Below are 26344 nucleotides of genomic sequence, written 5' to 3'. Positions count from 1 at the left end.
TTATCTTTCTTTCGTCTCTCACACTCTCTTTCTTGATGACTTATTATGAAAGAATTTCATTTACAAGAGACAAAATCATAATCCCTTTTATAAGCCAACATTCATCAACTTGGGATGAGCTTTATTTTATCTTTATTAGCACTTCTTATAATAATCAACAAATCCTTATATTTTATTAAATCATATTTGAGTCTATCATAATATTTTAAAAGTATCATATGATAGAATTAATTCGTCAACTAATTCTACCATGATAAGGTTAAATAGGATGGGGAGGGTAGTAAAGTGGGTGATGATGGTGGTGACGGTGATCTCTATTATAATGAGGTTGAAAATGTGAAAATGGATGATAGTGAGAAACAACTTCGTAAAGATAGATATAATGGTGGATTTGGGTATCTTTAGCTTACTATTTTGTACCAGAACACAAATTAAATTACTATTTTTAGTAGAAACGAAGAAAAGTACTTATGGACGTTTTTTATTCCGAAAAGAGAGGTTTCAATGGTGACTACGAAAAAGATTAGTTGAGCACTGACATGACAATCTATAGATGGGCATCAAACTGGCCCACTAGTGATGACACAATTCCTGTTAATCAATTTCATAATTGATGTTCGCAAAGAGATGCTACTATTTCAAGTTTCAGCATGGCTTAAGAAAATCCTAAGGTTTTTTTACCCCAATGAAAAATATAATTGATATATTATAATATTCACTAACTTTAATGTTTTACTATTTTCCCCACAAATTATAATAAAAATAATGTTTCTACACTTTCTATCTCGTATCTGTCTAATGTTCCATGGAACGTTAACATCTTTATAGGGTTGTTCCTCTAATTTGAGAGTTATACTTTCAAACATAGAAATCAATTAGTATAGATGATTGGAAATTAACACTGTGATTTGAATATTTATATATAATAAAAGGAATTTTTTTTTAAGATAATCGCTGAAAGAGAATTCACGTCATTCAAAAAATAAGACGAGGTCAAGGATTAAAAAACTATATAATAATTTTAAAAATTAAATTGAAAACTGAAAAAACAAACCTGTGTCTGTGACGGTCTTTCTCCCTTTTGAGTTCCTTCCTCCATCAATGTCCCAAGTTGGCAACGATACTTTTGGCTTTTCAATTATATCATATAATATAATTACACAAATATACTTTTCATGATCGTCCCAAGTGCCTATTGTGTCAATTAGTTCAACTCCAGTAATTGACATTTTCGATCAATTACATTTTCAATTGAAAAATATCAAAATTGCTTCTCAATTGTGTTTTGTTAATTTATTGAAAAAAAAAAATATAAAAGAAAAATACGTTAGAGAACACAGCGCCACTTTTCATTTATCAATTTCAGCGTCTTAAATTGAATATGTTAATTATATTTATAATTGTTGTAAGTCATATCAATTATGTGTGATATATATTAAATGGATTGAATTACAATCGACTTGATGAATTTATATTTAATTTAATCTTCAATATTAACCTCTCAAAAAATTTAAAATTAGAGATTAATTAAAATCAATAATAATAATAATAATAAATAATTAAAATATTGATAAAAAGAATATTAAAATTCAATTTAAACTCTAATTTATAAATTAATTATAATTTTTTATTTATAATAAAAATTATTTTAATTATCAATATTTTTGACTTATAAAACAAATCTAACTAAATATTTTGAACTCGAATATCGATTTTTATTCAAAGATTTTATTTAAGTGAAATATACAAGTTTTCATACACAAACATATTATCATATCAGTATCATTAAGATAAATAGTCACTATAATATATATTTAATTTTTAATCCAATAAAAAATAAACAATTTTAGTGGAAATATAATATTTTTTAAACTTCATCAATAATTAAAATAATTAAACATGTATTTAATTTTTTATAATTGACTTGTGTGATTTTTAAAGAAAAATTAACATATTAAAGAGAATCATCAAATATTCAAAATTGACATAGCACAAAGTGAATATTCAAAACTGATTACACCTTAAATTGGTTTTTTTTAACAAACACACATTACGATTATTAAAGATGAAAAGGTGTTTACTTATTTCAATTATGAGTAAAATTTAAATAAAACTAACTCTTTGTACTAACATTGTTCTTTTTGATTATATTAAAAATAAAATATATTATACTGACATGATTATTTGAAATGTTACAAAATTAATGACAAACCCAAGTTGATTAAATATGAGATATAAAAAATAATAAAAATATACTGAATTTAAAGATCAATTTTAGAAATATGAATAATAGACTTTATTTATTTTCATTTTAGCTTTTGGGTGAAGAATAAACATAATTAATTGGTAATCTATTGAAAGATGATTTTGGTATCCAGCTTAATAAAGATATTGATTCAAACTCTTTTGAATTGTTGATTTTGGGCATAACACATTGCCGACAAGATCTTGGGCAAGATTATTTACTGTGTTGATAAGTAGTAGTGTTGATGCAATGGATTATAATTAACACTGCTTTCTTCCAATAATATTCCATTCCATTGTTAACGACAATGAGAACAATCATTGACTTCTTCAACTTGTAAACACTTCAATTTCAACCAAGTAATGCTACTCCTGCTTTTTACAAACTCCAGTTTAAATAGTTCAACACTGTTTATCATTGCTTTATATAAAGTCAGAACTCATAATCAAGAAATATATTATTTTAAAAACAAATTGATCTTTGACTATTGTTTTATTTAATGTGGTAGTAGAAATGATTTTCTAAAAAACAAGGAAATAAGACTACAAATCTAACTATTTAGTTATTTATTTTTTAGTTTTTTTAATTTGTTTAGTTGATTTTCATCTTTTTTATAACCACATAGTGTATATTGAGATATGGTGAGATGATAATCAATTTTGATCGATTAGAATTTCAACTAAAGTAATTCTTCCTTTTTCTTTAAATTTCAAGTTTTTTTTTCTTTGTTGGTTGTATTTGAAGGATTTTGTTGTCGCATGTGAGATTACAGTAGATTAAATAAATCTATATTAAACTAGATTTATAATAATATGGTCAATTTGTGAATAAGATATCTTAGAAACAAGTTAGACATTTTTGCTTTTACTGTTTTAAATTGTTGGAGTAATTTCTTAAAAAACACAATGATTAGTTTGTAAATTAAATATCTTGGAAGCAATTTAGACCTTTTTTAAATTTATTCTTGTAGTAATTTAGTAAAAAACATAGATGTTAAAGTAGGGGAGTTAATTCATGTTCTTTATTTTCAATTGATTTGATATTGTGGGTGTATAAATTGAGAATTGAGAATATGATAATCTTGTGAATATTGATAGTTGAGTGAAACAAAAAGTACGTTTTACTAACTACAGAGTTGAATCGATTTATGTATTTAAGTATTTTTATTTTGATTTTAAAGTGATTATATTAATATTGAAATTATGATAATCAATTTATAGGTAAACTATCGATAATAAGTTGTGAATGATTGATGATATATTGTGGGATATGATATATTTTATTGATGTTTTATTTGATTTATGTTGAAAATTAATGAAATATTTTGATTTGGTTTTATTTTTTATAATAATGTCAAAGTTATACCAAGAGGTTAAGATGATTTCAAATTAAGATTGAGAAAATATAGTTATTAGAGTTGGGAGGATTATAATTTTAACTATTGATTTTAGAATGATAGTTTGATAAAGTGTATGATTATGACTGCAGTTATAATTGATATTGTAGTTACTTTTATTTGAATTTGTATGAATGTGATCAATGATTATATGTTTAAATTACTCAAGTTATGGCCAGATTATGTGATTTTTTTTAATTTGAGACAGTGATTTTGAGTTGGATTAGTATTACATGAGTTTAAAAAAATTAATATAGTGTTGAATGTTCTTTTAGACTCGTTTAAAATGTTATAATTGCCAAAAAAGATTTTGGCATGTTTTGAATATTTTTGAATTTGTTGTAGGAGAATGTTAACACCTTTAGGCAGTTAATGAACATTAAATTTTATATAATTAATAAATAATTATAATATTAAATAAATTATAATTTTAGAAATTATTAGTATAATTTTACTTTAAAAATATTTATAAATATTACACATATGATAATTTATTTGATGTAAAAAATAATTAAAAAATAAAATAATTATATTTCAATGTTAGTAAAAATTAAATATAAATAAAAAAACCATTAACATAAAATAAAATTTTGTTTTTTTAATATGGATAATATTATGTTAATTATTATTATTTTTATTAGAAAAATAAATATTTTATTTTCTAATAATTTAATTATTTTTATGTTTAATTATATTTTAATTTTTAATAATATTAAAATATAATTATTTTATTATGTAATTGTTTTTTAACTTTTTTGTGTGTAACAAATAAATTATCAATTACATTATAATACCATAAACAATTTTATTTAATATTATAATTATTTATGAATTTTTATAAAATTTAATATTTATTAATTACACTTTAAACATACATTAACAAGACCATTTGTTGTATAATATTTTTTTTTCACTCAATCTACCTGTTTTTCATTAAATAAAAACTAGACCAACACAAAGCTTTTGTCTCAAGGTAACTTTTTTAATAAACAACTAGTTCCTCAAGCCAAAAATCTTAATACAAACCAATTTTCTCTTTTGTTGTTGAATATTACTAAAGCAATATTATATTGCTAAAGTGATTTTAATAGGATAAAATTGACATGTTTTTAAATTGTCAAAATATAAAAAGAATTTAAATATGTTATTTGTTTAATAATGATTGATAGAAACATATATGGATGGTGTGTTAAACCTTACATGCATTTGTGAATTAATATATGACATGACTTCATTGAAATATATTACTTGAGGCACCTCTGAGAGGATGATGTTGAATATCGTACACATATTTTAATGTAATCAAAGAATAAGTCATGGATTTTTTAACCAAATATTTATAAAACGAAAACAAAAAATATGATGCAAAGATATTGGACATGTAATAAAAGTTACACGATATAATTTAATTTATATATAAATATATATTAAAAACAGCTAAACATTTAAATAAATATTTTAAAAAATAACGTATATTTGAATTAAAACTAGCAAAATAGCATTTTCTTATGAAAGTAATAATTAAAAGTATCTTTGGACATTGAAATTATAAAAAAAATCAAACTTTAATCCAATAATAACACTTTACAAAATACCAACTTTATTTGCTGGCCCCAGAATTATCTTGCACCTTTCCCACGTGGTTACACCACTTCTCCCTTCACCTTTTATTTTATTTTTCTAATATAAACTCATTAGTAGTACTTTATTTGGAGAAAAATTACTCGGTCAATGCCATTACTGGAATCTCAATATGTTCCTGTCTCAATTCATAGTTAAAGCAAAAAACTGCAATTGATGAAAAACAAAACCCATTATGCACACCAAATCAGACTCAATCACCCCCATTAAATTTATAGTGCTTCCCCACTACCACATCTTCAAATTTAGTTCACTTAACCTTTATGTCCATGAATTTAGAGCGATTGATGTCTACCACAGTATATTCCAAATTCAGCTCTCAACTATATAATTTGAGTAAATATTAAGAGAAGAAGTTTTATTTATTCATAACAATTTCACCGGAGCTAAACAAATTTCTCCATAGCAAACTGATATAATTTATGTTGGAAGTGGCATAGTAACTAAAGATAAAATGATTTCATAATGTATAATAAGTTGATACAAAATTTATTTTATGATTTTGTGAAATTAAATTAGATTTAAAATTTATCTTCTGATCATTTAAATACTATTAATTTTTTAACTTTTTATCATCAAAAAGGCGAGATAAGAAAAAAATAGTTTAGTATTGTAACGTAGACTGTGGATGTGTCCATATAATGTGTGACCATTTGTGAGAACAGGACAAGGGAACAGAGGAAAGACAGCAATCTGGTCCATTTGCAGAGGCAACTAACATGATGCTGTAATTATGAGAGCCTAATGCAGAAAGCAAGTAAGAAGAGTAACCGATGCAAAAAATAAAATAAAATGACATCAAATTGACCTACCCAACAAGGTTGGATTTTAGCAGCAGCAACAACTACTACTTCATTTTCTATAGCCACAGGGTGTGTCACAATTACGACAAACACAGTTACACCCTCTTATTTATCTCCATTATAACATTGCTCACAATTGCTTCTTTCATGTCTGCGCCATTATTTCTTGGTGGGTCTCATTCACCCATCACAAATTGGGGGGCAGAGACAATCCCATTCTGATTTTGGTTTTGGAGTTTCGAAGAAAAACCCTTGCTTCATTTCTGATCATATCCAAACTATGTTCACTAATACTGGCAAATCTGATCGTGACCAACTTGCTTTTCAACCTCCATGCTCAATCTTCATTCCCTATAACACTTAACAAACCAAATTCTTACATGTTATTATTTCTACACAACTCTTGTGATAATCTTTTACTCATTTTCATATGATATATCTCTTATCAAATTACGATGATCTTTATTTTCATTATTGTTAGAACTCTCGTATCAACTAAAGATAAAATAATTTTATAATATATAAATGGATATAAATTTTATCTTACAAATTAATTCTGTGAGATTGAATTAAACTTAAAGTTCAATTCTAACATTTATGACAAAACCAACAATATTTTAATTTACACATTTTGATATCCCTTGAATGGATCTTTAATTAATTTGAGATTTAGACTCCTAGTCCATCATGCTATTTGAACTTATTTTACCTTATTGCATCAGCATTTCAGATACAATCAAAAGTGTTTGGTTGTAACTTGTACCTTTCCTTTTGCAAATTTTTAACTTGTTTCAATAAATTTAACAACTAAAGTTTTGAGCATAAGTTTATGAGATTATCGTGAAACCTGCCGCCCCAAAACTGTAGCAAGGTAATGGAATGCAGCAATGCAAAGCATAACTGTTGTTGGATCAGTTAAATTCAGTGCAATTACTTTAGTCATCAATTCATGAATATATGTAATTTCAATTTTTCTTTTTTGGTTTAAAATGTCAACAGCAAGATCAGCCTCACTCAAGATAGACCAATAAGATTTAAAAGGTCATTTTCTTTTAAAATGCATGGGGATATAATTTATAAAATATTTTTTGACATCACAAATGTTTTTAATATAACTTATACTAGAGTTAAAACGCATAATAAATAAATGTATTTGATTATATAAAGTATATTTAGATTTACAATAAAAATTTAAATTGTGATATAAAGATATTTTAACTATTATTAAAGAAAATATTAAAAATCACTTTAAAGATAATTAGAAAAGAAATATTATTAAAAGAAATTACGAATCAGTTTGATAATTTTTAATGAATTTGAATTTGAAACACAGTAAAAAACATTAGGATAATTGGGTATCAAGAAGAATATTTAATTCATATGATATTAATAAATTTTGCAGAAGAGAATCGCGAGAAATATATAACATTAATAAAATATGAGTTTAATTTACACACGAGGAATTGACATCAACTCCAATTCAATACCTTATATCTTACAGTAATAAATTTATGAATCTTTAACATTATATAATCATTTACTTTCTCATTTTTTTTAATGTTTAACATAGACTCATACTTCATTCCCAACAAAAAAAATATTAATAATTTATTTTTTAAAATACTCTTTTACTTAAATATTTATTAATAGTTAAAATGTTTTGAAAATTGTTCAATTAAATCACAAATTGATACAATAATAGGAAAGTAATAGATTTTATAGGAGAAGAATAAATAGTAATAAATTATTTATAGTATATTGTCATTATTAAAAGAGTGTAATATAATTTTTACTCAGATACCCTTGAGGCAACCTCGAGAAGATAACCACATGAAAATGAAAGTAGAATAACATCTACATGTTCGAGGTTTTGTTCACTGATAGACTGAGTATTTCTTAAAACTAATGATATTACGAAAGAAAAAATTGGCAGCAGAAAATGGAAACTGAAGGAGCATCTAATAATCTGAAAACATTTGAAAAAAGTATATGAAATAATTAAAAAGAAAAAAAAAGGTAAATGGGGTGGAGAGCAAGAACATGATCCCTGTCTCGTCCCATTTGCAAATGGAGAGAAGAAACTATTTGTCCCTATTATCCCATCTTAACAGATAATCATCTCCATGCCCATTACCTGTTCCATCAACAATATGCCACTCTCTTTATCTAATATGTCTCAACAATTTTCCTATGCATCATGCAACTTCCAACACTCCATATTCCTTCAAACTTCAAAATTTTATCATTTACGATATCAACAACTTCAATTTGTCTTTATTCCAGACGGATTTAACAGTCATGTACTCCCAAATCATGATCAAGAGTTACTCAACCCAACTATGTGGCCTATTTCTTGCTACTTCTGTTAACAAACTTTCATAGACCAAATCTGTATTCTCTGGATTCAACAGTTCATATCTGTTTTACAGGTGATTGGTTTGATCTAAAAACAGTTTGAGTGTGATAGCCAAAAAGGTAAATTTAGAGCGGATACATTGAATTTGTTGTATAACTTACAGTTACTGCCTCTGGCTTTGCAAGCATGCTGATGTGAATCTCTTAGTCTTAGGAGTACACTGGGTTCCCACATAACCTCTCATCAAATCAACCATCACCAATGGGATTGCTAGATACACGTGACAACCTTGTCTCATCACATGGCACCACCTCATCATGTCTTTCAAAGTTATAACCACATTATGCGGTCAATGCAATAGCCTTAAACCAAATATAACTTCACTAGGATGATGCTAGGTTGCTGTCCAACGTTGTCTTTATTAATAGGACAAAGTTTAAACACAGTTCTATCAGTATCTTCATGTTATTGTCTAATAATAAGATTTCAACTTTTATTTTAATAACTGTATAATAAAGTATCCATAACATTTCAAAATTGAACGTCAATTCTGATTACCAAAAACACTTCTAAATTTTTGTGTAAGTTTTATCTTTATTATATGCCAATAGAATTCAAAATGCTCCAGAAAACGATCTTGAGGAATCACCTCTGCATTTGACTTTCACTTGAAACGTACTTCAAATCTCACCAAAGTCCATCTGCTCATGAACATATGGTCCAAAAATGCATAGTTTTCTTTTATTTCCTTTTTGCTGGGATTAACAGGGTGAAAAGCAGTGATTTGTCACTGTCAGATGCCACTCAGAACACAAAGCAAATTCATGACCAAGAAAACAGTAATGGACATCTATATCGCTATGGACAACCTTCACATCTTAGGGGGTCTTGTCTCTGCTTTCATCTTAAGTGCTAAAAAATATATTCTTGACAATAACATGCATACTTTTGGGCATCCTATAGACCTAAGGAATCAACGAGGTCACCAATTGTAACAGAAAAAGAAGCTTGGAACATATCTGGTATTGTTATTCTGCTTGAGAAGTAACAAACTCCAGTTTCTCAACTTAGAAATGGGACATAACTTTGAAAAGATTAGCTACTTAGAGCAGAAAACCATTATCATTATTATTGATTTGTCGCACAACGGTGCATCATTTTTTGCACATAAACAGAAGACGTACTATATTTTACAAGGGACCTATCGCTCCAAAATTTTTGAACAACCATATGCTTCTGAACTCGAGCGAGCTCTGATATGGATACGCGTGTAACAAACAACCTGCGTATGAACTCAACTTAGAGCACATCTTGGTACACATCACAACTTGATTAAGTGGTGGTGAAATTGTCCATTATGTGATCACAGTAGGTTGCTCCCTCCCTGTGTAGTCTTTGAGCTTTGACACGGATATTGCCAAATCTGTACAATAATAAGAGAAATTAATTGCATGGAAAATAGAGCGAGTAATTGATATTACTATATTTTATCTTGGTAAATGAAAATAACCTATTAATGGTTTTAAGGCAATTTGAGCATCAGCATCATGTTTAGAAACATCTGGTTCAAACTGTTCGATGTATACTCTAACAGTTGCTCCTGCAGAACCAGTTCCCTGTAAAAGAAAACATTGTGATTAATTTAATTTTACGCATAAATTTCCAATATGGATTCAACTACTTTGAAAGAGACAATGTGGACAAAGAAACAGATGACACGTACCGATAAACGATATATAATCCTTGAGCCATCTGTAAAAACAAACCGAACGCCTTGTTTTGATACCACACTTCCGTCTACCTGCACATGTAAAGAAGATCAGAACCGAACAATTGCAAGGAAATTGTGAATCGTGGTAGCTTGTCCATGAACTAAAAACGAAAAAAATGAATCTGATACAAATGTACACGATGTAAAACTTACAGGATCGGTGTATGTAAAATCATCTGCAAACTGAAGGACATAACTTCCTGAAGATGAATACTTTCAACACTTAAAAAATAGCCAGGAGAGTATTGGAAAAATTTAAAGAAAGTGATTCCTGAAACTTACCATACTTATCACCGGCCTTGCTCTTGGCTATAATATCTCGTAGGTATTCTATCATCTTATTGGCACCTTCAGATTCACATTCCTATACAAGGACCTAGATTTGTTAAAACAAAGAAACATTACACTTAAACAACCTCAGAATGTGTTACAAAATTGAACTCCAACCTCGTAGTCATATCTAGAGAAGAAATTCCTTCCATAAGTTGCCCAGTGCTCCTTCACGACGTCGGATACAGAGACCAATTTCTCCCCTGGCTTCTTGTCTTTGTTACGATGTGCAATAATAGAAAGCCAAGCTAAGACAGCCCTGTAATTGGAAAGCATTTAGATAAGACAGACGATTATGCATAAGACATACCTTAGATCAAGTTTGTTACGTTCTTGTGGTGCTGTTTCTCAATAAAAAATATAACGTGTATTATTTTTTGTCGTATGATCTTAACCTTTTGAGGTTGTCCCAGTTGAAGCATAAAATGTATTACATGTTTTAGGTTTTATAGGGCCACAACATTAGAAACATCTAAGCAATTTGATTAAGTTCTATTCTTGACAAAAATTCGAGGAAAACAATGACGTTGTTGGTCTCAGATGCAGGTGTCTTTCAGAATTCTAATAATTTCAAGATACATCGAAGAAGCTAGTCTAAAAAATAGAATTGTGGAATATCTACCAGATGCCATCTTTCTCACGAATGTGGTCAGACCCTGTTCCAAAACTCTCTTCCCCGCAAACTGACAAATTCCCAGCATCCATAAGATTCCCAAAAAATTTCCAACCAGTGGGGACCTGAATCCAGGGTCCATCTTTTGTTATTTGAGAACAATGTTTAAATATATGTGAAACTTATTTCATAGGAAGAAATTTAAAAAAGAAATAAAACTTGCCTCGAAGAAAGGGAGGTTCAGTTTTTCAGCAACACGATCAAGAGCACCACTTGTCGGCATTGATCGAGCAAGACCCTGCAATTAAAACACAGAATGTCCATACTTGTGCTCTACAATGTCAAATTCATAATAATTTGTGCATAAAATTTCAACCTTCACGCCATTCTTGAAGTATGGAATTGCTTCTGTATTGGCTGCAATAACTGCTACGGAGTCTGAAGGAGTTACAAAGAAACTTCTTCCCAGAATCATATTTCTATCACCATCCCCTGAACAAAGATTGAAATATATGAATCCCATTGAATAAACACACACAAAGACTAGCAAAACATTGTTGCTCAAGCATACGTCAACCACATCTGCAATATGTCTAAAAAGTGGCATGTTATAAACCATGCCAACACTTGAACCACAAATACAACGTTTAGCTTAAAATTTTTGGTTATATTCAACAAAAGATGGAAAGAGAGAGTAAAAGTTGAAATAATGTGGTGATATGTTTACCCAAATATTGCTAATTTCCATTTGTATTTTCCAGACAAAGAGCTTGTTTGAATGAGCTTTTTCACAAGCACTCGGGAAGAAAAATAAGAAAATGAAATGAGTTTCTCCATCAGTTTAAAATTAGCCTATGGAGAAGTTAAAATAAAAAATTAGAGAAGCTAAATGAAAAACTTTTACAAATTTGGTTATGAAAAAACTAATTTCAATTTTTTTTCTTATTTTTCTTTCTGAGAAGTGTTTATGAAAAAACTTTTCCCAATATACTCAAAGGCTAGAATTGGGGTAGTATGTATCAGTACTGATTTATCAGAATGTGTAAGAAATACAATTGAAAATATTTCAATTGCATAGAGGACTTGAGTCAAGGTTATAAAGAGAAGATTGGACTTCCCCAACAATGTAATCTACAATAATTGCATAAGCTAGTATCCCTAGAATGATTTAACATAGTACAAATGAATGCCCTTGTTCAATCATTTCAATCCCCTTTCTATAAGGGCAAAGTAGTTTTACTTCTAAAATGGCCTAAATAACTTGACTATACATAACATCAAACTGGATCATGTCATCCAAGAGAATATTTTCTTCAGATGAATTAGAAATTATGTATTCTTAACAGATTTGGTAAACAGAATTAAGATATTCTTTTTTTGTAACTCTCACCTTCTCATGGGTTTTCTCATAAATCCATCTAGCCTAAAATTACAAATTCACATGTACTGTTCACAACGCCCCCTTAAAACTGATCCAACACAACCATAAAATAAACCTATTAGATCCTAAACAAAGTGGGTATTTTTTTTTATAATAAACTGAACCAAAACGTTAATAAATCTAAGCATTCCCCTGTCCTATGTCCTGTTGCTCCCACCACATTGACACAAACACTGATCGACAAGAATTTGTTGCAAAACTATCATGAATCCAAAACAGAGCAAACATGCAAAGCAGGAAGCATCTTAAAATAGAGACAAAAAGGACACAATGCAACTATAAAAGGATGGCATCAATTTTTTATTTTCAATTCAAGTATAACAGGACACAGAAAAAAAATTCCAAAATAAAGCAAAGCAACTAAGGCAACCTCCACAAACAGTGGTCATTAATAAACCAAATCAACAACAGGCAAGAATTCTTTTACTGAATATCTGCAAACAAACAATTTATTTAAAAAAATAATAATGACAATTAAGAGATTTAATTATTTCCTCTAAGGTGTTAATCAACAATCAGTCTTATAAAATCAAGTACCAAAAACAACCGGCTAGGGTCAGAAGGCAGTAACAATACTTGTTTCCAAGGCTATTTCACAATTGAGACACATATACTAAAAAATGTTTAGCCACTTAATAATAAGCTGGCTACTGCATTGATCTCACATACCATCACTGGCAGCTCCAAAATCAGGTCCATTTTCAGCGTACAGAATGTTTACAAGGTCCTTTGCATATCTGCTCAGGAAACATTACCATCAGAACTAATGTTCTTATGTATGAAAACAAAATGCAAAGAAATAAAGCACTAAACTCACGTTAGATTAGGATCAGGATGGCCGTGTCCAAAATCTTCCAAAGGAATTCCATTTGAAATTGAATCCTACATTACATAATTAACACCCAATATCAATAACTTCATATAAATCTGTACAGACCCTAATAGATGGTGGAAATCAACAATCAAGGAATCTCACTCGTTGGAAGGAGGACAAAGTCCTACTTTTATTTCATTCCTGTAATTTTAAGAATCCAAGTTAACTATGGGAATATCCTATTTATCATTTCGTTTTTCGTTTTCTTTCTTTATAATGTATCTTTACTGAAACTAAGTAATACAAAGATGAAATAATTTTCTCTATACTCTGTTCATATGGGATCAATGTTTGTACTTCACAGGTGAAAACCAGGTGCAGCCCCCTTGCTTAACAGATGCACCACTACAAAAAGGTTGATCAGCCTCTCACACTTCCCAAAAAACTTTAGTTAAAATCAGACATTTACCGTACACTACATTCAAACAAAATTACAGGCAGTAACGTGCTCATAAAGGCTTTGTTAAAATCAAATTTTGAGTCTAATGTTGACAATGTTAGGAATGACTAATACCTATTCCCCAATAGCAAAGGGAGAGTTACAAATTCATCCGAAAATTTTATGGGAATCACGATATCTCATTAATTGGAATGATTACAGTCAACTTATTTCTATTGTCATTTTATTCCTGTAATTTGTAGATTCCTAGTTGATTCAGAAATATGTTATTTATCGTTCTATTTTCCATTTTCATCCTTCTTTCTCTATAATGTATTTCTTCTCATATGAAATAATATAGAGAAATATATTTTTCAGTCTGCTTATAAGAATTTAAAGGAGGAGGAGTGGAGGACCATACCAGAGTTGCACCAAGTTTATCAACGAAGATGGGTTTAGCATAAGCACCAGTAACTGCATGCATGGCATCAAATATAAACCTAAAATAAAACACAATAAATTTAAATACTGCGGGATTCTCATAAAGCCTAAACATTATAACCAGCCATGACTCTTGAGTTGGATTTCCCTACTCTATATTAAGAAAATAAGAAAAATAACATCCATAATTGGGAAAATCTAACTTGTGGGACAAAGCAAACTATGTACAAACCTATTATTTGTAGAATGACTTCACCATCTAAGACCAAGATAAACAAGTACACTGAAAGAAACAAAATTCAAAGCAACATGGAACCCCAAATAACCCAATATTTGCAATATTTAGGGGACAAAATGACTACCTAAAATCTGGACGTGAAAGAAGTCCTTTGATTAGCTGAAAATCAAATACTGTCTGCAAGGAATATAACAAACGAATAAATAAATTAAATAAAAAAACACAAGACTGGGATCTAGTTCAAGTGAAATATTCTATAGATTATAATGGAATGTAACTGAAAGGTTATAATGATGCAAACAAATTATTTTCACCTCCAGTAGCTCCAGATAGTCAGAGACTGGGTCTATTACTTCCACACTGAAGCTTCCAAACTTCGTAACCCCAACTTTGGATAAGTCAACATCAGGAACATCAGCGATCTTTATCTCAGAGATCTGCGTCAACATAAAACATTTAACCCAGTATCTAAAACACTTTATCATTGATAATAGGAAAGGACTCTTCCTCTGGGAGATAGTATTCTTACTAATGTCACTTCCAAATCATTTTATAACTATTAGGAGCATTTACATATAGAGATACACACAATACAGATGATATGCTATGTGCCAGTTGTTAATCATGTAGTAATATCATGCTGCAATGAAGACTATTAGGACTTAAAGAGATTTTACAGAAAACGTACAACAAGACTGACATGTAATGTAACAGCGTTCTAGACACGAGGTGTAAACGACAATTAATCAGGAATTGATATGGTATGTAAAAGCTTTAGACAAATTAATTCTTTATATAAGACATCACTAAATTAGTAATGATACAATATTATAAGATCAAGATTAATTCATCATACAAAAATACAACCTAGGTACAAGTCAAAAATTTTAAAGAACAGAATGTAGGATCAGAATAGTAAGTCTTACTTGAATAATAATGGGACACTTACCGACAGCGTGTTTCCATAAATCTTGTCAGTGATGGATTCTGGTGCAGGTTGTCCACTGCTGTAATTAAACTGGAATAGCAAATCCATTTATTAGACACACAGACTGATAGATTCACACACAGTCTTAGAAATTGGCCACAAACATCTTCTGAAAAAATTACTCTTCCACAAACCTGCAAGAATGCATATGGAATACCAAATTACCAATCCCCAAGCATAATATCCATACACACCCCCACAATAAAGAAAACCAGAGTGACCCCTCTGAATCAAAGGTTTTTCAGAGTATCAACCAATGTCCTCACCAAAGTTTAAAATATAGTAACTTCAGGAGTAGCCATCAGCACTTGTCAATGCACAATTTGATCAATGACAACTTCATGCATTAGAGTAACTATAAAAGAAAGTCACCTTAATACCCCAATCATATTCAGGACCACCGGGATTATGGCTTGCACTCATAATAAATCCACCATTTGCCTGATAAAATTTAAGGAAATCAGAAGAAATGAGCAAATGAGCTAGAAAGGTTATGCTCATTATACGCCAAAATATTCCAGGAGAAAAAAGTTTAACTGGCTTGCCTTTTGCTTTCTTATTACTGCAGAAACAGCTGGTGTTGACAAAACACCTTCCCTGCATTTGGAAGAAAAAGAAATACTCAATTTCTATTAACACCGCCACAGAAGTAATTGTGCATTGAACAATAACTCATACACTGACCCAAAAAAGCTGTTTTAGCCTAATGATTCCATTCACTAATAGAGCTCTTGATTTGGAAGAAAATTAATTGGAAAAATCAACTGATTAAGATTCTTACTTTCCAACCAGAATTTTTCCAACACCATTTCCAGCAGCAATTTTGATTATGATCTGTAATGCACCAAAAACGGGGGTAAAAATAAGAAACAAAATGATTCTTTAAATACAAAGTTTAGATATGATTACTATTGTGACATTCAAAAAGGTTTACCTGTGCAGCTTCCCGGTTAAAGTATCGACCATCACCTCCCAACACTAACAAACCACTCTTGTAATCCTCCGGAGGCAATGAGTTAAACAGGGCCTACAGATGGACAGGATGTTCATTTAAATTCAAAGCAAAATCCATAAATCACAAACAATCATACATTAAATAAAATTCTACAAACCTGGATCCAATTTGCAAGGTAATTTTCTTGCATAAACACTTTCACCTACAAAACAAATATGCATGTAGTTGTAAGAAAAACATTACTCCCACACTCAATGCTTCCTTATAACTGTGTTCCTTTATTAATAGCTTTCCAATTTGCTACAGCCAGTTAATAACCAATTTTCAAACAACGATGAAAAGAAAAATAATCAATACACGGAAAAGGCTATCAAACCAGTGTTTACTAAAGAGAAAAATAACGAGTAACTAATTATGTGTTAATGGAGTAAAGAGAAACAGCAACATAGCATCCTGAAAATATAATTAACAAAAAAAAGGGGACATCCAACATTAAGACTTTGTTTCATATGCTACAAGCTTTCTGATGGAGCATAAGCAAACCAGGAATAAAGAAAATCAAAGAAGGGTCTAATTGATCACTTTGATCCATGCAGCCCAAACAAAGTTACTGTATGCAGAAAATGAGCGATGAGATGCTTCAATTTCACCGCTTTAGATTACTGGTGGTGTTCCATTGCTCAACTAAACAAGGAAACTAAAACCCCACAAGCCAGGTACCTTCTTCCGAAGCCCACTAGTACCAGTCTTTTGCCCCTCAAAGGGTTTGGTTGGAATCGAGTTAATCTTGCAACAACAAAAATATAAAAGAAAATGTTAGATTTTAGAACTTTAGAGCATTAATATGAACACAAGGGACAATGCATAAAGAAAAAACCTTAATGCCTTCAGGTTCGGCAATGGCTGTGGAAGGGGATGAGGGTGCTGACGTGGCTCGGATGGTTGAATCGTAGCGAACTCTGAAGGGAAGCTTTTGAGGCTTCAAGGAAGAAGGACATGGGAGAAATGAGGAAGGTTGAATTTTTGAAAGTGGGGCAGTGGAGTTTTGCGATTTGTAGGCAGAGAGGATGAAGTTGTCAAGTTTAGAAGAGAAAGCCATTGATGGGTGTGAAGGAAATATTGTTCTGAGTTGTTTTCTGAGAGCAAGAGAGACACCGATGCTGTGCTATGTGTGAGTGATTAGTGAAGTGATGATTTATGAGAGAGAGTCTCTTAATTGAGATAGGACACATAGATGCCACATGTACGAAGGAACACTTATCTTGAGATTCAACATGTGAATCTAACTGTGAAGTGCTTTTTTGACCCTTCCCATGATTTTTGCCAAGAAGGTTACTGAACATAGTATTTCGATTGCAGAAAGAACGGCCAAGAATTATTCATCGGACCCCATCTTGATTTTCGCCACGTGGAAAATTAATTGACCGATTTCCCTGCCTGCGTCTTTCCCTTCAACTATTTTAGTTAAATTTTAGTTTAAAATCACCTAATACTGTAATTCAATAAGCTTATAATTACTAATTAAAATACACAGCTTAGATATCAAGACTTTATATTCTGATTAGACATTTTACATACTTTTCTTCTTCTATACTTTGGATGTATATTTTACTCACTACGGCTGTGATTAACTAAAAATAATAATTCAATCATTTTGAATTAGATTTCTTATTCTTGTTTGATTTTCTTGCATGGTATTAATATGTTAACATTTTTATTTTATTTTTATTTATAAGTTAAAATTTCAGAATTTTAAAAAGAAATTGTTAATGGTTAAAAGTACTCATTGTATTATAATTAAAAATATATAGTAAAAATTTAAAACATAATGATAATTAAGTATATTATTCATTATAAGTTTAGTTATAATATATATCATTGGCATGTTAACACTTGTTTGTTATGATTTTTTTTCTTATATAAAATGAACAAGATAAGGCAACACTGAAGTTAAAGTATTAGTTGCAATTGTGAAATGTTGACCAAGTTTACAAAGATATTTTGGCTTAAAAAACAATTTACCTTAAAAAGAATTCACATATAAGAATATAAGATTGACGTGGTAAAACTAGAAGATAATGGAAGATATTTGGACTAGTAAAATTAGAAATGAAAAATAAATTTATCTTTGTAAATATTGTTTCAATTCATTTTAATTTTGACAAAAAAAAAATCTCCAAAAATTGACAGGATATAAAATGGCTATATATATGGATAGTATCTAATTTTTAAAACTAACTATTGAGATGGAGTCGTGAATAAGAATATTTATATCGGTCTCATCTTGTGAAAAAAACGCAGGACAAATTAAGATAGTGAGTTCACAAGCCTACATAAGTCTGCAGGTCGGCCCACAAGCCTGCATAAAAAAAAACTATACTTGTGTATATTAATTACATTTTTTATGGACTCTTGCATTAACGTTTCAAAATCTTGTATAGTTGAAAAAAATAAGTATTATGTATCTTTTAACGTGTTAAAATTTAAAGAATACATTGTGTATGTCGTAATATGAATATGATGAAAATGTTGAATTATCAATTTATCATCCAACCCCCTAAAGTCTTGACTTAATTTTGTGAACTTCTTAAAATTTTCCAATTTTTAAATATTGAAAATTTTATCATAAGAATTAAAAAAAAAACGGGCCAGTCCACATACCCACGGGCCAAGTGATGTGCAGGACGGACCAGTAATTGCAGCCCGCATAAATTATACGAGACGGAACGGACCAACCCGTGATATGCAGGCCTTATGCGGGATAGGCCGACCCGCATTGCCATCCCTACTCATCTTCATCTAAATACTCATTTCTATGCTCATGAGGATTCTTATATCTATTTTTGTCTTAAATTACTAAAATCACTTATAATTCATTAGATAATCTAACAAACTTATATTTATTATTTTCTCTTATTTTATATTTTCATTTCATTTGAATTAGTTTTTTTTTTTTCACATATTTCTATCTTTTTCAACTATTGTTCAATTTGTTAAACATTTACAAAGTTGACTCAAATATACGATGCAGTTTTTTCCATATTTGTAATAATATGATCACATATTTTTCTTAATTTTTTTAAATAATAAGAATAATGTATTAATATAAACCTTAATTTCATTAAGATAAATATTTGAATAATTTTGCTTTAATATTTTTTTTTATTTTTTTCACGTAAAAATATCTCAATTTTAAATGTTTAATTTCATACAAAAAATTCTCAATTCTTTTAACATTAAATAATTTTAATGTGATTTCTATTCTTTTGCACACAAATTATTTAACATTTGAATCCGTAAAGGAACTAGTACATGAATGAGTATTATTATATTTATTACTCCACGAGAATGAAATAAGACAAAATTTCAAACTTATTAAATCTAGTGATAATTGAAATAAGTTAAAAAAATAGATTAAAATATCATTGTCCGATAAATAAATCCATAAATTTAACACATTTTGATTTTTTCAGCACTCCAAATATCTAAATAAATCTGCCAGAGTTTTCATCATTCCCTAGTTAACTTTGGAGTACCTTTCTCAGGCAGAGAAGTGAACAAATACATTTATAATTTGATTTCTTTTCCCTAAGAAGTAAAGCCCGGTAACATAGTCATCTCTTTACCCATCAGTGGGATCTTCTTCCTATAGTCTACAAGAAGCTAAAGAATGTAAATATTCGAATCAGCATATCGAACTCTCTTGTTTAACTACATTCCCTCGGTAGAATAAATAGTACAAGACAAAAATGATCATCTGCAAATCTGGAGTTCCAGTAATAGGAATTCGTTCATGTTCCCCTAGGCCCACAGAAGTTCATTACTTCGGAGTTGAAGAACCATTAGTCTACTGCCACAACCTAGGTTCAAGATATGGTAGAATTAGCGTGTGTCTCTGTTTTCTCTAATTCGTCATTCATAATATTTAAAATGTCATTTGGGGGACATTTGTCTGCAGGGTTCTTTGCAGATGTTTGGCAGAAGCATTCAGGCCAAGAATTAGTATAGAAAGACTCTGGAGAAACACGCTTATGAGGTTCTCCAAAGTTTGTTCTGAGCATGACTTTCCTAACAGCTTCATCAAAACCAGCTGTCCGCCCATTCTCCCTATCGGTGAAGATTGGGGCAAGAGATTTTCTATCAGGTCGGATTGTCGTACGGAAGCCATAATATAGACGATGTCCGAGCAGATTGTTGGCAAAATTGCTAGGGCCATCATAAGTTGGCATGAAAATGTCAGAAAGAAGACAGACCATGTAATCCACAGCAGAACCTGCCAATCCCCTAGTGTTTTCAGCCAGCTCTTCAGAGTGTTCCACAGAAGAATGATTCTCAAGTCGAGGGAACAAACTTCGAAATGGTTTCATAAATCGTTCCCCTCCAAACAATTCACCCGCTGCAAGATATATCCTAGTCGAATTGTCAAAACCCAATGCGCGCAGAATAAGACCAACCTACAATGAGAAACACTCAAGTGTGCGAATTGAAACATTCAAATCATATCATAATTCTAAACAAATTTGAAATTTGTAATCACCAGCATACATGTAAAGGTTAGTTTATTAACAATGACCCTGGGAAAAAATTAAAGAACAACCAAAGCAAAACTAATGTTTACCTCCTCAGGAGTCAACGGGCATTTCCCAATAGCCCTTCTTTCATTATAGACAAGTCTTTTAGGTGCAAAATTTTCTTGTCGATACTTTTTCAAAATCTTTTGCTCCTGGGGTGTAAATATATCAAAGCATCTGCAATCACATCCATATTCAACATAAGTAATTTAGAAGAAGCTTTCTATATGTAGCTTTTGAGAGAGGAGGGATTGAGTTCACTGTGAACCAAAAAACAGATTTTTGGATCATCAATTGCAGTACATATCAGACTAGTAGTATTATAAATATGGATTATTACTGCTCTGTCGTGTGCATTGCATCACATCATATCATTGTTATTACTGTTATGTCCTGTCCTGGGTACCTCGTTTCTGAGAAAGATAACGAGGAAAGTCTCACAGATATTATATATGGTTTTTTTATAAAGCTTTGGCATAAACATCCATTGCTTAAAATCAAACAAAAACATGCATTTAACATTTGATATTGTACAAAACAAAAACAACATTTACACAATATTTATGTCGCATTTAAAGTCAATAAAAACATATAGCCATATAAAGTATGTAAACATAATTGTCCAGTCCAACCCAAATAACTTACCCAGCAAATGCTAACATGTCCATCTCAAACCGAAGATGTATAGACATAAAGGGACCTTGAGTTCGAAGCTTGTCAACAATTGATTGACTTAGCTTCATGATATGTGGCTTGAATCTTAAAGCATGATAGTTGACTCTACACCTCAACCTTTGGTACTCAGGATTGTCAATTTCTTCAGCCAAGCGATGTGAAAAGGGAGTAAGATAGATTGCCCCATGTTCCTTCATCTTCTTCAAAGCATCATTAGTATACCAACTTATAGGAGCATCTCTAGGAGGACGAATCTGTGCCAAAATAACATTTGAACATACATCATCCAGAAAATTGAAATAATTTCAAACTACTTATTGATGACTAAATTATTACCCTACCTGAAAAGCCTTTATTTTCTTTTTTTTGCCATTTTTCTGATTTTCTGGAATGCTTTCCACAATTTTAACATCATACCTCAGTGTTTTGATGAAATGCTCAACATCATAAATACCATAGAAACCACTGCATGTAATAAAAAAAGAAAGGAACCCATTAAGTGCAGTGTGACCATGACCCACAAAAAGTTAAGAATCAATTAAACCATTCTCAATGATATAGTGAGAAGTAGTTCCCCTTTTTCGTATCTTCCACTAAAGGCACATTTATTTCAACTAAACGCATAATTGGGGAAGTTTTTCTGTTAGGATTAGCATATTGAGTATGATGAGCTATTATAAGTGGTACTAACCCTTGAGTCTCTTCCACTTAATGAATTAGACTTTTGGATCAGACTCTCCTCTTGTGCTTAAGTCCTACCAATGGTGCTTAAGTCCTAACAATTGATGGTACCGAAAGGACGACCTACCTATTGGTTGGATTAAAGTGCAAACGAAATACTGAAAGATAAAAAAACATGTCAAAGAGATAAGAACTACCATTGAGTTAGTGTCAATAAAGTGAAAGTCATCGTAGTTTCGGTCCTTAAGGGGTGGCAATGTTAGGAGTCTTATATTGAATAGGATGAGCTACTTGATGTGATACTTAAGCCTTGAGGCTTTTCCACCTCGTGGACTAGTTTTTTCGGTTATGTTCTCCTCTTGTGTTTAAGTTCCAACACACTTCCAAGAAAATAATCACTTGTTTTTCCGAAAATCTCTTACGAAGATGCGACAAATAAGTGATTATTACTTCAAAAGAAAAATGCTAGTAACAAAATCTATTTTTTATCAATTGAAAACATTGAAAATCACAAAAATTTGGGTCTTACTTCTTATTTAAAGAGTTGTACTTGTGATTTTGTAGTTTCCAATAAATTTAACCAATAATGAAGATTTCCTGAGGAGGAATGTATTAAAAATAGTGTTGCTAGCACTCTTCTTCAAAATAAGTAAAACCAAAGATGCACTAAAACAAAAAGGGAGGACAAATTTGACACTACAAATTAGCTAAAAGGCTTCATGTTCAAGGAGTAAAAAGAATGTATCTTTTTTATTCGTCCCAAAAAAAAAATTCCAAATCCAAAAGTAAAGGAATGTAGAAGTTCAGAGACCAGATAAGAATTAAGCGTCAAGACAGTTACCTGTCGTCATGCCAAAAAGAGTTTGCATCCAACTCGGGTAGCACTAGCGTAGCATTCATGATCCGTGCAGCAAGAACAGCATTAGAGATCTACACATTGGAATAATAATGTATCAGTATACCAAAATCAACGAGTATATATACAGAATTCCACCACCATACACATAGGAAGCCTCATCATATCAGAAGCATTAAATTCACCAAGCTTAATAAGAGACGCAATGCAAATAATTTGCAGCTTGAGTGAAAGCACTAAACCAAAAGAAAAAGCAACAGATGATCCCCACAATTCATAAAAGTACACTACAGTTTACAGTAAGAGCAAAAAGGTACAAACCGCACTACGCTGTTGATTCAGTCCACCGTTACATCGAACGCGCAAGTAGCCATTGCTCTCATTCGGAGGAGCTAAGACAAAACATAAAACACAGCGTCAGAAACTTCAAGAACGTTACATCCAGAAAAAAAAAAACACTATTGTATCAGAAATAGTCTGTAACTACAAGATTAGATAGATACGAGGCCAATGAGTTCGCGGAGCAGACGATGGCCGCCAACCGCCAGAATCAGCGTTGCTCCATAGCTCTTCTACATGGATCTGATTAACACCGAACGAAATATGAATAACAAATCGTCTAATAACATCATATAAGTACAAATTTCATTTCACAAAAAGAAAATGTATAAAGATGCTGAACGAATTTTCTTCGATTAATACGTTCAGCGAGTAAATAATATGAACTCAATAATTTGCAAGAACCTCGGAGCGATAGCTGGATTGAACATTCGAAGTTCCTGTTGAGGAGAAAAACAAGGAGAGCGTGCAGATCAAGAGCACTACAGCAGCAAGAGATAACTTCACAATCATTCCTTTCATTCCTGAGCCTCCAGCGTGCCTCCCATGCTGCCTGTGGAAGCCAGCTCTACAAAAAGCAAAAAAATCGACGGTTTAATTCAAAAAGAAACTCAACATAGAAGCGTTATCGAACCGTACCTCCTCATGGTTAAGATTCAACAACTCTGCTCTTGATATCCTGCGGATTCAACGCATCAAGTGTACGCTTCAGCTTCAGTGATGAACTAGGAATTGGAAGGGTGACTTCGGCTGAGGGTGTGCCTAAGGACCCTGCCGGCGATCCGCAAAGTGGTCGTCGCCGTGGATAGCGGTGGTGGGAGAACAAAAATGAAACTTAACCACCGACATTGAAATAATTACAAAAATTGGCTTGCTTTGGGCCAGTATATGGGCTTCATTTGGGCTAAGAGACTTCTGCCTTTCCTAGCTCGTTACGGGAAACTTATTTCTGAAACTCTCATAAATTTTTTTATTTTTGTCATTTACACCATAAATTTTACATTTGAAATATATTATATAATTTAAAATATATTTTATTTTATATTTTAGAATGTATAATTTGAAATATAAAATTGCATTTTGATAAATATAATTCAAAATATAAAAATTGTATTATGAATTATACAATAAAAAGTGATATAAATTTTATATTTTAAAATGCATAATTTAAAATATAATTTTACATATTGAATAAAAAAGATTATGGAGGTGCAAGTTGAAATTATAAAAGTACGGGAAGAAATGACCTTGACCAAAAACAGATGGAAGAATATCAAAAGATTATGCTTCCTGCACCCCCTATAAGGTTGACCCATTTTCCTCGGCATTTTTCTTTGAAAACTTGTCTTTCCTTCTTTGATAGTTTTCTTTCCCTGTGGTTTTTCTCCGTCAAGAATCAAAGTAGAAATATTTCATCGAATTTTGATGATGGTGATGGTAGTGATTTGAAATTGTTGAGCATGAAGTATGTCGAGAAAGCATGAACTACTGCTCGTTTCGTTTTGTTTGGTTTCATATTTTTCGACCTTAGATTTCGGAACAGAGACTTCCAAAAGAATGCATTATGAAAAATAATAAAACAATCATTTTTCCCTGAATATTAACTTCTTTATAAAATATAAAAATTTGTTTTTTTAGAAATTTATGTAAATATTAAACGAATAAATAATTATAAAATATATGATTCCCCACTCCATAGTTCATCTTATAAATGTGTGAGACGTTCCTTTCTAAAATTACTAGAATAAGAAAATAATTTCTGGTAGTTAAATCATTCTATTTTTATTTACAAAAAATAAAGAAGATAAATTTCGTTTTAGTGAAAATATAAAAAATGTTAGTATTTAAAAAATCTAAAGATAAATTTTAAATTTAAAAATATATATAAACATTAGTTTACTAAAAATATAATAAAAATGCGTATTTATTTTATAATTGAGTGTAAGTGTGATTTTAATTAAGTGACCTTATAAAAAGATAGATGCAAATTTCCAAAATATCAAATATTAATTTGAAAATTTGAAAATATATCTTACTATTGAGAGGAAAGAAGGAGATGGCAAAAATATCATGTACACGTGGGTATCAGCGGATAAAATTTGTGATGTGTAGTTAGTATTCGTGGGTAGCTGGTATTTTAATATCTCTTATAACAAGTCGGATGCGGGTATCATACTATCCATAGCTGCGGGTACCCGTTACCTGTAAACAATTAAATTTATGTTTTATTAAGTTAAATTTAATTAAAATTAAAATTAAAATTACATTTTATTAAACTAAATTAAATTTATATTTAATTTTACATTTTTTGTAATTTTATTTAAATTTAATTTTAAATATTTATAAAATATTTTTTTTAATATTTGCGGGTATCCACAGGTACCTGCAGATTTTAAAATACCTGTGGGTATTTTTTAAACAGGTATCCGTGCGGATAGCGAGGCGGGTAACAAGTGAATTTTTGTTGTTGTGAGTGGACATTATCTCTGTCCAACTCAATCCGTTGTCACTCCTAGGATGTTACTTTTAAATTAAAATAAAAAAATAATGAGTAGTGTTGTTTTTAAATTTTGATGACAACATGAAAATACATGTGTTAAAAGATGTAGTTCAATTAAACTAGTCGAGTTTAGTCATATAAGATGGATAGTGAAAACTAAGGTGGTTTGTTATGGGCGAGGAATACATTATTTATCTCAGAATCTAAAAAAAAAAAATCCGATAATTAAAGGGGAGTTGATTTAAAGAATA

The 26344-nt window shown here is 30.5% G+C and overlaps 2 protein-coding genes across 2 annotated transcripts; both read right to left on the bottom strand.

The window, feature by feature from the left end:
* Nucleotides 1-9544: 9544 nt before the first annotated feature.
* Nucleotides 9545-17739, bottom strand: PGM (phosphoglucomutase). The gene is made up of 22 exons (XM_028080584.2): nucleotides 17349-17739; nucleotides 17192-17257; nucleotides 16629-16673; nucleotides 16451-16543; nucleotides 16298-16350; nucleotides 16062-16113; nucleotides 15889-15957; nucleotides 15478-15546; nucleotides 14843-14965; nucleotides 14653-14705; nucleotides 14271-14349; nucleotides 13414-13478; nucleotides 13266-13333; nucleotides 11532-11647; nucleotides 11379-11453; nucleotides 11165-11280; nucleotides 10660-10801; nucleotides 10495-10576; nucleotides 10366-10412; nucleotides 10165-10242; nucleotides 9952-10057; nucleotides 9545-9864 (listed from the first exon to the last, which is right to left on the bottom strand). Exons 1-22 carry the CDS (start codon nucleotides 17568-17570, stop codon nucleotides 9797-9799), a joined length of 1887 nt encoding a protein of 628 aa, XP_027936385.2. The 5' UTR covers nucleotides 17571-17739; the 3' UTR covers nucleotides 9545-9796.
* A 2142-nt stretch (nucleotides 17740-19881) lies between these two features.
* Nucleotides 19882-24494, bottom strand: LOC146884882 (O-fucosyltransferase family protein). Its single transcript, XM_085675523.1, has 9 exons — nucleotides 24233-24494; nucleotides 23999-24161; nucleotides 23758-23836; nucleotides 23576-23646; nucleotides 23240-23328; nucleotides 22059-22182; nucleotides 21688-21971; nucleotides 21090-21219; nucleotides 19882-20925 (listed from the first exon to the last, which is right to left on the bottom strand). Exons 1-9 carry the CDS (start codon nucleotides 24238-24240, stop codon nucleotides 20338-20340), a joined length of 1536 nt encoding a protein of 511 aa, XP_085531649.1. The 5' UTR covers nucleotides 24241-24494; the 3' UTR covers nucleotides 19882-20337.
* Between the last annotated feature and the right edge of the window lie 1850 nt (nucleotides 24495-26344).

This window comes from Vigna unguiculata, chromosome 7 (assembly GCF_037176805.1).
Source record: "Vigna unguiculata cultivar grain cowpea cultivar isolate G323 ecotype 2 chromosome 7, ASM3717680v1, whole genome shotgun sequence".
Lineage (NCBI taxonomy): Eukaryota > Viridiplantae > Streptophyta > Magnoliopsida > Fabales > Fabaceae > Vigna > Vigna unguiculata.
Note: the sequence above shows the minus strand (reverse complement) of the source record. Positions and strands in the feature narration are given on the sequence as shown.

Coding starts and splice junctions, on each gene's coding strand:
- PGM (XM_028080584.2), bottom strand. CDS start 17,570: ATGGCTTTCTCTTCTAAACTTGACAACTTCATCCTCTCTGCCTACAAA. Junction 16,544..16,628: donor ACCTTGCAAATTGGATCCAG/GTTTGTAGAATT, acceptor GTCCATCTGTAG/GCCCTGTTTAACTCATTGCC. Junction 15,547..15,888: donor AATATGATTGGGGTATTAAG/GTGACTTTCTTT, acceptor TTGCTATTCCAG/TTTAATTACAGCAGTGGACA.
- LOC146884882 (XM_085675523.1), bottom strand. Junction 23,329..23,575: donor TGAATCAACAGCGTAGTGCG/GTTTGTACCTTT, acceptor TCCAATGTGTAG/ATCTCTAATGCTGTTCTTGC. Junction 22,183..23,239: donor TCTTTTTGGCATGACGACAG/GTAACTGTCTTG, acceptor TATTACATGCAG/TGGTTTCTATGGTATTTATG.